This window comes from Plasmodium sp. gorilla clade G2, assembly GCF_900097015.1.
Source record: "Plasmodium sp. gorilla clade G2 genome assembly, chromosome: 6".
Classification (NCBI taxonomy): domain Eukaryota; phylum Apicomplexa; class Aconoidasida; order Haemosporida; family Plasmodiidae; genus Plasmodium; species Plasmodium adleri (nom. inval.).
The window spans coordinates 351,645-364,717 of record NC_041698.1 but is presented as its reverse complement, the minus strand read 5'-3'; the positions used below and the strand labels follow the sequence as shown (position 1 = coordinate 364,717).

Sequence of the window (13,073 nt, the reverse complement as noted above, 5' to 3'; positions counted from 1 at the left end):
CTTAAATTTTTTTTTATTAATTTTACAACTCTCAAAAGTTATTTTATATATTAAATATTATTAATTAGTAAACTATAAAAAGGGGAATGAATTTAGTTTTTCCACATAATATGTAAATATAGGTAATATAAAGAGAAATTATAATGAATGTAAAGTCATATAAGATATATAAAAATATTATTTTACCATAATATAGGGAAATATATAAAAGCAAAATTATATAATATATAAATATATAAAAATTATACTTTGATAATTTTTTTTATTGACAATAGTTAAAAGCCAATTTGTGATAATAAATAAATAAAAGCACACACACATATATATATATATATATAATATATTTATGTGCGTTTGTGTACTTTCATTTGGTATGGTGTAATTATATCATATCATATCATATCATATCATAATTATATTCATTTAAGTTTATTTTTCATAAATGCTAATACCTTTTGAACAATATTTTCAGGGGTGAACCCTAGGTGTTCCCATATTTTATTTTTAGGTGCTGAATAACCAAATTGGTTAATACCTATATATACATTGAAATATGTATCGAATCCATGTGTTGATGCAGGTTCAATATAGAATCTAGGTAAATTCGTATGATTATGCATCATAACAGAATATTGATATTCTTCTGGTTGCTTTTTAAATAAGGTCCAAGATGGAAAACTTACAATTCTTACATTTAATTGATGTTGATTTTTTAAAATTTCTTTAGCTTCAAAACATAAATGTAATTCTGATCCACTACCTGTTAAAATAACTTTTGGATTATTAGAAGTATCAAAATCTTCTAAAATATATGCTCCTTTTAAGACTTGTTCAGGATGTGTGTTATTAAGATGTGGAACTTTATTTCTACATAGAGCAATAACAGTTGGAGTATGTGGATTAGAAAAATGAGATAAATAAGCTCCTGATACTTCATTACCATCAGCTGGTCTAATTATATTTAGATTTGGAGTTGATCTAAGCAAAGATAAAACTTCAATTGGTTGGTGTGTTGGTCCATCTTCTCCTAATTCAACAGAATCATGTGTAGCTATACAAAGAATATGATGATTTGATAAAGCAGCTAATCTTAAAGCACCAAAAGCATAAGTATAGAAATTTAAAAATGTACCACAATAAGGTTTGAATCCACCATACGCATATAAACCATTTGTAATAGCTACCATACCATGTTCTCTAACACCAAATCTAATATATTTATTTGCATAAGAATTTTTTTTTATATCTTTTTCTTCTTTTAATGATGTACAATTTGATTCTGATAAATCTGCACTACCTCCTATTAACTCTGGAAATATTTTATTTATTGAATTTAAAACAATTCCGGATAGGTTTCTAGTAGCACCTGGTGCATCTTTTGGTGTATATTTTGGTAATGCATCTTTCCAATTATTTGGTAAACCATTTTGAAATCTTCTTATAATTTCTTGTGATACTTGTGGATATTTTAAAGAAAAATCATCAAACATGTTTTTCCATTTGATATAATTTTCTTTTTTTTTTTGTATAACATTTTTATAAAATTCTTTTACATCATCAGATATATGAAATTTTTTTTCAGGATCTAAACCAAAAAAAGCTTTTGCCTTTTTCAAATCTTCATCATTTAAAGCTAATCCATGTGATTTACAAGTACCTTCCACTTTTGTACCAAAACCACATGCAGTTCTAACAATAATAAGAGTTGGTTGTTGTAAATTTTTTTTACCTTGTTCAATTTCATATAATATTTTCTTATAATCTTTATTACCATCTTCAACACGACGAACTTCCCAATTTAAAGCCTCAAATTTTTTCTCTATATTTTCTGTAAATGATAAATCAGTATTACCATCAATAGTAATTTTATTATCATCATATAAAAGAATTAATCGACCTAAACCTAAATGACCTGCAAGTGAAGCAGCTTCACAAAATACACCTTCTTGCATACATCCATCACCACATATAGCATATACATAATTATCAAATATTTTATGTTCTTCAGTATTATATTTCTCTGCTAAATTATGAGCAGCTATAGCCATACCTACAGCATTTGAAGCACCTTGACCTAATGGTCCTGTAGTAACTTCAACACCTTTTGTTATATGATTTTCTGGATGACCTGGTGTTATACTTCCAAATTGTCGAAACAATTTTAAATCTTCCATACTTAACCCTTGTTCTGTTAAATATAACATAGTATACAGTAATGCACTAGCATGACCATTCGACAAAATAAATCTATCCCTATTTATCCATTTGGTATCTTCATTATAATAATTCATTACATAAGACCATAATATATGAGCTATAGGGGCACAACCTATTGGAGCTCCTTGATGTCCACTCTTTGCCTCTAATGGCAATTCTGCTGATAACATACGAATTTCGTTTATGCACTTTGTGTCTATTTCGTTATCCATATTGTTCATTTAAATGATCAAAAATGAAATAACCTAGTTTTTCTTTATTTTTTTGAATAATTACAAATAGGCCTAGCTTAAATAAAATATTAATGCTATGGAAATATATATATAATATATATATATATGTATATATATAATATTTATATATATATATATATATATATATATTTTTTTTTTTTTTTTTTTTTTTTTTTTTGGTAAAATGTTTAAGTGATAATTATAAAACACTTTGAAAGAGTAAAAAAATATATTTATATATACATGTAAAATATTTCTATTTAAGCAAAGGTTTCTACAGTTTTAAAAAAGAAATGTAAATAATCATATATATTTTTTGCCTTATATCTTATATCTTCACAAGTATTGCTTTGTAACTCTCTAAAATAAAAAGTAAAAAATTAAAATATATGTATATATATTAATATGACTTTGTAATTCTTATTTATATATTCTTTATAATTGCATTAAAAAAATATTTTTAACATAAGAATCCAAAAAAAACATAATAAAATGGTATACAAAATATATATATATATATATATATATTATTAATATATTTATAATATAAAAAAAAAAAAAAGGTCAAGGAATATTTCCTAATGAATATGATAAAAAAAATGTTTATATTTATATATTTTATTTATATGTAAAAATAAGGGTATATAGGAATAAGCATATTTATTTTATAACATATATTTTTTGTAATTACATTTTTAATATATTTCCAGATACATTTGCACGTGTAAACATTTCGTTTTGTTTTAGTGAATCATCACTTAATAAACATTTATATAAAATATTACTGTTTTTTTCTGATAAACAATTTATTTCTATTATACTATAAAAAAAAAATAATAATAATAAAAAAAAAATATATATATTATATATATTATACAATATTTATCATTCATGTAAAAGAATTATAAATACTAATAATAAATATAAATACAAAAAATATATATATATATATATATTATATTTTTTATATATATTTTACTGCTTAATTGATTTTTCACATTCTACTGCTCCCATTATAATAAAACTAAATAATAAGATCTTATAGAAAAAGAAAAAACTCTTTTATAAACTTCACATTAAATTTAAAGTTACAAAAAAAAAAAAAAAAAAAATAATATATAAATATATATATTTTATAAATATATATAATTTTTTTTTTTTTTTACTACATATTCTTGAATAAATTATAAATGAACCATATAAATATTATATTATTATATATATATTCTTTTTGAATGACCAAAAAAAATATTATAATAATCGAACATGTTAATTATATAGAGTTCATAATATATATATGCATATATTTTTATATGGCTTCTTTTTAAGTATTTTTTTTTTTATGTGGAATGAAAAAAAAATATATATATATAATAGAATATTATAATACGATAATTTTACATTGAATCTTTAGTATAATATTTCTTATGTTTTATTGGATAAGTATTTTATATTTATATTATATTTTATTTTATTATAATGTATCTTAAGATTTTCATATATATGTCATTTTATATATTTTATTTTAAAATTGTAATAATTATTTTATTACATGTTATTAAAGTATAAAAATTACGAAAACATGTTTTTTATATATAAAAACAAAGAGGAAAATTTATTATCATCATAATCAAGAATTATATTTTTTTAAAAATCAAATATTAATATGAATAATAAATAAAATAAATAAATAATAAAATAAAAAAATATAATAATGAAAAATAATTAAATAAATATATGATAGAATAACCATAAACCAACATATCAAAGGGTTATACAAACACATAAATATATATATAAATCATAAAAAAAAAAAAAAAAAAGAGATGAATTCATTCATATTAACAACAAATGGTACGTTGAAATAGTTATATGTAAAAGAAAGAATTAAAAAGAATATTAATAAAATATTAATAAATACAGGTACATAAAAAAAAAAAAAAATTAAAAACTTAAAAAAATATATGACAAATATATTATTTTACAATTTTTTATATATTAATATATATTTAAAAAGGTAAAAAAATACAAATTAATATCTTATTATGTGATCATCAAATTGTAGAAATACAAATACAAATACAAACACGTTTCCATATACGTGGAAACCAAATAACATTATTTTTTTTTGCTCATCATAAGCATGAATTCATGGAAATCGATCTAAAAAAGGAAAAAAAAATATATATATTTATTTTATAATTTAATAATTAAATGGTAAGGTAAATATATATGAAGAATAAAGGTTATAAAAAATATGTGAAAATAATTCATTGTGAAATAAAATATATTTATATATATATATATTTATTTATTTATATTTTTGTGGGTATTCCCATTTGATCCTTTCTCATCTTTATAAATTTGTTTACCTCTCCATCTCCATTTAAATCAACTTCTTGTAGCAATGAATCAATTGCTTTGTCTATTAATGGGTTTTCAATATCGTCTCTTCCAAATATCCTTTTTAATTCTTCGACACTTATTTTCCCATTACCATCAATATCAAAAAATTTAAAGGGTATTAAGCAGACTTCCTTTTTGAGGTACGTTTGCTTATCAATTGTGGCAGCCAGGAAATCTTTATCCATACAAAAAAATAAAATAAAATAAAAAAAATTATATATGTATATGTATATATATATATATACATATATATATAATAAATATTTTTTAACAAGTGCAAAATATATATGGAATAAATCAAAATGATAAAAAAAACCATTTTGTGATTTATATAGGTGATATATAATATGTATCGCTCTGAATTAATATAAACCATCAATTTTTTATATAAATAATTCCCACTTGGTAACATATATATATAGATATATATACATATATCTATATATATATATATATATATATATATATATTTTTTTTTTTTTTATTACCTGTGTAATGTATTTGACCTGAGGCGTTTGAATCAATATCTCTAAGCACTTGGTGAATATCTGGAGGTATTTTTTGGTATCCTATTTTTTTTAACCCATCAAGAATTTCTTGAGATGATAAAGTTCCACTATTATCAACATCAAGAGCTATAAATATATTTCTTAAGTTATTAATTTCAAGATCACATAAATGTTTGGCTATAATAGTTAATGCAATTTTTTTTAATTCATTTTCTTTTTTAAAATTTTTAAGATTTTTTAATAAGCTTGAAGATAATTCTACATGTTCATGGCTTTTGGTTGTCATTTGTGTTATCCATGGATGATTTAAAGCTTCTTCGATAGTACATCTTTCATTTGGATTATATGTTAATAATTTTGTTATTAAATTTTTTGCCTCAGAAGAAATAGTTCCCCAATCATTTTCATAAAAGCAGAATTCTCCTTTTTTAACTTTTTTTAAAACTTCATTATCTGTATCACCATAGAATGGTGGGTATCCACATAAAAGTGTATACATAATAACACCACTAGACCAGATATCACATTTTTTATCATATTTCCCATCTAATACTTGAGGTGCAACATAATATGGTGTTCCTGCTTTAGTAGTAGTAAATTCTCCTGTTCCTAAATTTTTACTTAAACCAAAATCTATAATTTTTAATAAACTATCTTTACTTTCACTTTGAAATAAAAAATTTTCAGGTTTTAAATCACGATGTACAATATTTAAAGAATGTAAATAAAATATAGCTGAAAATATTTGCTTCATTATAGTTGCAGCATTCTTTTCAGTAAATGAACCATTCTCAATTATACTATCAAATAATTCTCTACCTGAACATAATTCCATAATTAAATATATATAATTATCATTTTCATAAGTTTCATATAATTTTACAATATTTGGATGATCTAATCTTTTCATAATCTCAATTTCTTGAAAAAAACGATTGATATTTTTCAATCGATCTTTTTTTTCTTCTTTTATAGCATATAACTGATTTGTAACTTTATCTATACCTTTATATACACAACCATATGTACCCTGTCCTAATTTCTCATCAATAATATATTTATCTTCTAACTTTCCTGAATGACATAATATTAAATTTTTTCTTTCTAATGTTGTTGCACCTTCTCTTGATATACAACCATTTATATCATATTTACAATCATTACTTTGTTTAATTGTATTATCTGCATTAGTATTTTTTCCATATATATTTAAAAAACCTTTTTTTTTTTTTTTCCTTTTTAATTTTACTGAAAAGTGATTTCCCATAATATTTATTATTCCTTATATATATATATATATATATATATATATTTTTCACTATTTTTAATATATATATTTTTGATATGTTCTTTTGGGTGATACGTTATGATTACTCCTTTAATAGAACAGTCTATTTACTCTTGTATTATTTTGTTTTATAATTTTAATATTTTTTTTTTTTTTTTTTTTTTATTTATTCAATAGAAGGAGAAAAAGAAAAAAAAAAAAAAAAAAAAGAATAAGAAACCTACATGACAATTTTATTTCATGTTGTTCTAAAAAAAAAAAAAAAAAAAAAAAAACTTACATTATTTACATGTAAGGATTTACATACATTCTATATTACAAGTTATATTATTAGATTATATATATTTTTTTTTATATATTTACATTACACCTTGTTCCTTCATCATCATATATAAAATAATAACATATTTTTTTCTTTAAAAAATATACATATATATATGTATATGTATATATATATATATATATATATATATATTTTCTTATAAAAATTTAGAAAAAAAAAAAATTACATATTCAAAAAAAATATATATACAATAAATTATATATATATATATATATATTACAATATATTAAAATCTAAAAGAAAGTCATAGTCAAATTATATTATATACATGAATTATATTCAAAAGATTCAAAAACGTTAAAAAAAAAGGTATATTCTAAAAAAATATAATATAATATATATATTATTTTTTATGAACAATGGAATATAATTCTAATAAAATCATTAAATGTAATAATATATTATTTAATATTATTATGAATATATAAATATATGTATAACATAAAAAAAATATAAAATACTTTCGTATTCTCTAAGAAATTATATTCATAAAATTTATACAATATAGTAAAATATATATAGAAAAAATATATTATTAATATTATATTAAAATAATAAAAATAACATTAATTCATTTATTTTTTCATTTTAAAAAAAAAAAAAAAAAAAAAAAAAAAAAAGCTAAAATATTTTTGCACACGATTTTTTTTTTTTTTTTTTTTTTGTAAATTAAAAATACAAATAAAAATTAGTATTTTTAGAATATATTATTATATCTTTATAATATTTATAAATATATATATTTTTATAAAATAATAGAATTGTATATATTTATGTATAAATTTTATAAATTTTTGTAAAAAAACGTAAACACTGTATAAATATATACACATATATATATATATAACAGGAATCATAAAAATTTTATTTTATAGTCATGATGTTGAATAAAATTATAATCAATAAAACATATAAAAAGGAAATATATACTTTTCATTAACCTAAAATTAGTTAATATATTTTTATTTTATTTCATATTATGTGTTTTTTTTTTTTTTTTTTTTTTTTTTTTGTGATATTTATTTTAAAAATATTATATATTATTATACCATCAATTTCAAATATGAAAATACCAGAAATTGTAAAAATGGGTTATTAGAATAATCATTTATATTTTTTTTTATTATTTAAAAAAAATATATATATATATACATATATATGTATATTTATTTATTTACAAAACGTATTATTTCACATTTTTTTTTTTTTAATTTATATATTATTTTTAAAAATTTGTTCATTGTCTTATATAATTATATATATATATATATTTATGTGTGTGTACAAGTATTAACAGAACTTATAACAGATCAAAATTTTTATCGTAAGTTTAACTGTACGCATCAATATAACAGTGTATTTTTTTTTTATTTTTAAAAAAAAAAAAAAAGTAGTATTTTATACGCGTACACATGAATTATACACCTATACAATTGTGAAAAGGAAAAAAAAAAAAAACAAAAAAACAACAAGGAATAGAAAATAAATAAAAATGTTAACTGTAATAATATTTTATAAAAGTTTATTATATATATATATATATATATATATAATACCTTTCTTTTTATAGACTTTTAATTCTATATTAATATTATTAAAATGAACAAAAAAAAGAAGAAATAAAATTCAACGGATATTATATAATATAAAATATATAGAAATATATTTATATATATATATTATATTTATTTATTTATTCATTTAATTAGAAAGAAAAAAAAAAAAAATTCCCTCCTATATTTAAATTACGTTATATTTGTTTCTATTCAAGGTTTAAATAAAAAAAAATAACATGTTTTTAAAATGTTGTAAAATGTAATAACTTTTTTTATCTGACAATATATAATATTATATATTAAAAAAATATTTTTTCCTTAAGGTATACCATCAGTAGATAGTTTATAAACTATATATTTAAAACAACAATTATATATATATATATATATATATATATATATGTAATAATGTATTAATACCATTTATATATTCTTTTGGGATAATCATTTTCATGTTCTACGAATAATATTTAGATAATAAATTATATAAATTGGTAATCTCCTTTTTTCTTTATTTTTAAATATAAATTAATCATTTCTATATAAGAACTAAAGGTATATCTAAAATTATTCCACTATAATAATTAATCTATTAAAATATATATATATATATATATATATATATATATAAGGGAAAACGAAAAGAATATTATTTAAAAAATAAAATATTAGAAGAAACTATAAATAAAAAAAAAATATATTTTTTTTATAAGGGGAATTTTTGAAGCTATATTATATATACTTATATATAAAGGAAGATATATTAAAGGAAATTATAGAAAAAAAAAATAATAATAAATAAATACTACCCTTTCTTTGTTCTTTTTTTTTTTTTTTTTATTATTTTTAATTCGTTTTATAATATATATTTATAATTGAAAAAATGAACGAGAATCCTATTATTCAATATATATTAGTAAATAAAGAAATTATAGATAAAAAATGGCCATTAGGATCTGTAATCGCCCAAGCTTGTCATGCCTGGTAAAAAAATAGAAGTAGAAATATATATTACATTTTGAACGTACTAAAGAAAAAATGTATACCATACTTTTAGAAGATATGATATAAAATACTTACATATATATATATATATATATATATATTTATATACATATTAATATGTATTATAATATTTTCCTTTTTGTTATATTTATTTATGTTCCTAATTTTTACCTTTGACAGTATTGCTGTGATAGCAGAAAACATGGATGATCAAATTGTTAAAGATTATTTATCTCCAGAACATATAAATAATATGCATAAAGTTATATTAAAAATTGATGATACAAATGAAATAAAAAACTTATCTAGTATTCTGGATAAGGAATCGTTAAAATATAAAATATGGACCGAATATCCAGAGAACATCTTCACAGCTATTGCCTTGAAACCATATTATAAGAACACTGTACGTGATTATTTTAAAAAATATCCATTATTAAGAAAGTTATAAAAAAAATGGACACACACACATATAATATATATAATATAATTCATAAAAATACATTGTTTACTTATATTTTATGTCTTATTATTCTTCCTTTTATATAATATTTTATAAAAATAATTTTCAAAGATGATAAAAAAAAAATTTTTTTTTTTCTAACTGTTAATACGATTCATTTTTTTTTTTTAATAATACACTGTTTATATGTATATATATTTGTTATATGTACATTTATTATATTGTACAGTTGTTAAAATTATAACATAATGAAAAAGAAAAAGAATAAGAAAAAAAAAAAAAAAAAAAATTATTAATTTTATGTTTTGAATAAATATAATTATATATGTATATATTATATATAATGGCTTCTAGTGAAGCCTTAAAAAAAAAAATTAATGTCATTGTAAAATATTTAAAAAAAAAAAATATATATATACATGTTTTATGTATAAAACGAATGCTAAATAAAAATATAAGGAAGGAAATATAAATGTTATAAATAATATAAATTTATTAAAATAACTCAATAATTAAATCTTATTATATCTTGTTATAAAATTATATAATTTAAGATCTTTCTCCACGAATACGTCTGGCTAATTGGATATCTTTTGGCATAATGGTAACTCTTTTTGCGTGAATGGCACATAAGTTGGTATCTTCAAAAAGACCAACTAAGTAAGCTTCTGCAGCTTCTTGAAGGGCCATTACTGCTGAAGATTGGAATCTTAAGTCAGTTTTATAATCTTGAGCAATTTCTCTTACTAATCTTTGGAATGGTAATTTTCTTATTAAAAGATCAGTAGATTTTTGATATCTTCTAATTTCTCTTAAAGCTACAGTTCCTGGTCTATATCTGTGTGGCTTTTTAATACCAGCAGAGATTGGAGCTGATTTCCTTGCTGCTTTTGAAGCTAATTGCTTCCTTGGGGCTTTACCAGCAGTTGATTTTCTAGCTGTTTGTTTAGTTCGTGCCATTTTTTAATATATATATAAATTTATGATATAAAATATATTGTGTGTATTTTGTGAAAAAAAAAAAAATTATATATTTTTTTTTTTTTATGTGTATGACAAGTTTTGTGAATAATATATATATATATATAAAATATTTTTTTTGCAATAGTTTTTTATATATTTAATTTTTTTTTTTTAAGAATAATATATTTTTTTTTTTTTGAGATATACTTTTTTTTTTTTAAATGTATTTTAAAAAAAAAAAAAAAAAAAAATATATTTTAATTTGTACATATGTATTGTGTGCTTTCTTTTTTTTTTTTTTTTTTTAATGTTTGACGAAAAAAAAATTTTTTTTTTTTTTTTTTATGAACTGTTAATGCGAAAAGCTACGAGTTTGCATAAAAAAAAAAAAAAAAAAAATTTTATCATGCAAATAAAAATAAAAAAAATAGCAATTTGGATTGCAAAAAAAAAAAAAAAAAGCATGTGCATATGTCATATATATAAATACATATGTATATTATATATATGTATAAGAAAAAAAAAAAAATATATATATAAAAATATATATAAAAACATATATTTATTATATAATATATATGTATATATATATATATATATATATTTATATATGGCTCATATATTTTAATCAATGCACTTTTTTATATATTTTTGCATTTATATAGTATATTTATATATATATTATATATATTTATTAAGTATTTTCTTGAATTAAATGCTCTATAATATATATAATATTTATATTATATATATTATATATATATATAAAATCGAATTTAGCAAAAAAAAAAATATATATATATATATATATAATATATATATTAATAGTATTTATTTTTTTTTTTAATTGGGAGTGCAATATGATTGCACAAAAGATGTCTTTATATATTTTTAATTAAAATTAAAAGTTTATTTTTGGATTATATTATTATATTGGTATGATATAAGAAATGTGTATAGTTTTTTATATATATAAAATGGTCATATATATGCTTTTTTATAAATATCACTTATCTCTTTTTTTATATATTTTTATTAAAATTAAGAGGAAATACTTTCTTATATAATATATATATAATATATGTATGTATAATTATAAAATATTTTCTTTTGATTTTTTCTTTTTTTAAATGGATCAAATATTTTATATATTTATTTATATTTAGTATTTATTATAATATATATATATATTATATATAAAGATAAATATTTTACTCTCATATTAGAATTATATAATTTTTGATAATCTTGTATGCATTTTTTAAAATATATATATATATACATATAGTTTTAAATTACACTATAATTAGATGGCTAATTTTAAAAGAAAAAAAAAAAAAAAAAATTAAGTAGTTTAACCAATGAACTTAATACTATTATTATAATATATATATATATCACCTTTATTTTTGCTTTAATTTTTTTTTTTTTTTTTAAGAAGACATATTTTTTAAATAGTTTGAGCATAATTTATAAATTTTATGAAATATCATATATAATAGCTATGAATAGGAAAAAAAAAAAAAAAAAAAGGATAAAATAAGTTATATAAAATTTGTATGATATATAATACCTATCATAAATGTTTAAGCAGCATATTATTATAATTTCTTTATTCTGTTTATATTATTCTTTTCACCTTCTAATTTTTTTTTTATTGTTATTCTTTTATTATTAATATGTTTTTGTTATAATGTTCTTAAACATTTTTATAAAGTACTATTTTTTCATATGATTAGAAATTTTTAAAGAGGAAAAAAGGTTAACTTACACAGTGATTTTATTTTGCTTCTTATTATAAACATGACTAGTAACTTAATTATCCTAATCATGTTAATGTGGATTTATATATATATATATATATATATTCTTATAATAATTCCTATTATTTTATTATTTATTATCTTTATTTTGTGTGGTTCATTATTAAATATACTTAATGTAGTAAAGATTTTAATAAATGTGTATAACTTAAGCTGAAATAAGAAAAAAGTTAAATGCTTATTTTTTTTCCTTTTTTTTTTTTTTTTTTTATAATTCTCTAAAGAACACACAAAAAATATAATATATATATATATATATATATATAT

General features: G+C 18.3%; 5 protein-coding genes and 1 non-coding gene across 6 annotated transcripts; 2 read left to right on the top strand and 4 right to left on the bottom strand.

The window, feature by feature from the left end:
- Window positions 1–419: 419 nt before the first annotated feature.
- Window positions 420–2,438, bottom strand: PADL01_0609000 (transketolase; the record flags this gene model as incomplete). The annotated part of the gene is made up of 1 exon (XM_028680817.1): window positions 420–2,438. The coding sequence occupies one exon, from the start codon at window positions 2,436–2,438 to the stop codon at window positions 420–422; it is 2,019 nt and encodes a 672-aa protein (XP_028537256.1).
- A 272-nt stretch (window positions 2,439–2,710) lies between these two features.
- On the bottom strand, window positions 2,711–3,464 carry PADL01_0608900 (conserved Plasmodium protein, unknown function; the record flags this gene model as incomplete). The annotated part of the gene is made up of 3 exons (XM_028680816.1): window positions 2,711–2,810; window positions 3,142–3,270; window positions 3,430–3,464. The coding sequence occupies 3 exons, from the start codon at window positions 3,462–3,464 to the stop codon at window positions 2,711–2,713; spliced, it is 264 nt and encodes an 87-aa protein (XP_028537255.1).
- A 1,104-nt stretch (window positions 3,465–4,568) lies between these two features.
- Window positions 4,569–6,632, bottom strand: PADL01_0608800 (calcium-dependent protein kinase 2; the record flags this gene model as incomplete). Its single annotated transcript, XM_028680814.1, has 3 exons — window positions 4,569–4,613; window positions 4,823–5,031; window positions 5,345–6,632. The coding sequence occupies 3 exons, from the start codon at window positions 6,630–6,632 to the stop codon at window positions 4,569–4,571; spliced, it is 1,542 nt and encodes a 513-aa protein (XP_028537254.1).
- Window positions 6,633–9,435: 2,803 nt separating this feature from the next.
- PADL01_0608700 (peptidyl-tRNA hydrolase PTRHD1, putative) lies at window positions 9,436–10,008 on the top strand (the record flags this gene model as incomplete). Its single annotated transcript, XM_028680813.1, has 2 exons — window positions 9,436–9,536; window positions 9,738–10,008. The coding sequence occupies 2 exons, from the start codon at window positions 9,436–9,438 to the stop codon at window positions 10,006–10,008; spliced, it is 372 nt and encodes a 123-aa protein (XP_028537253.1).
- Window positions 10,009–10,569: 561 nt separating this feature from the next.
- Window positions 10,570–10,980, bottom strand: PADL01_0608600 (histone H3; the record flags this gene model as incomplete). Its single annotated transcript, XM_028680812.1, has 1 exon — window positions 10,570–10,980. One exon carries the CDS (start codon window positions 10,978–10,980, stop codon window positions 10,570–10,572), a length of 411 nt encoding a protein of 136 aa, XP_028537252.1.
- A 1,443-nt stretch (window positions 10,981–12,423) lies between these two features.
- Window positions 12,424–12,841, top strand: PADL01_0608500. Its single transcript, XR_003699330.1, has one exon. It is a non-coding gene; the product is annotated as an uncharacterized ncRNA (non-coding RNA).
- Window positions 12,842–13,073: the final 232 nt, after the last annotated feature.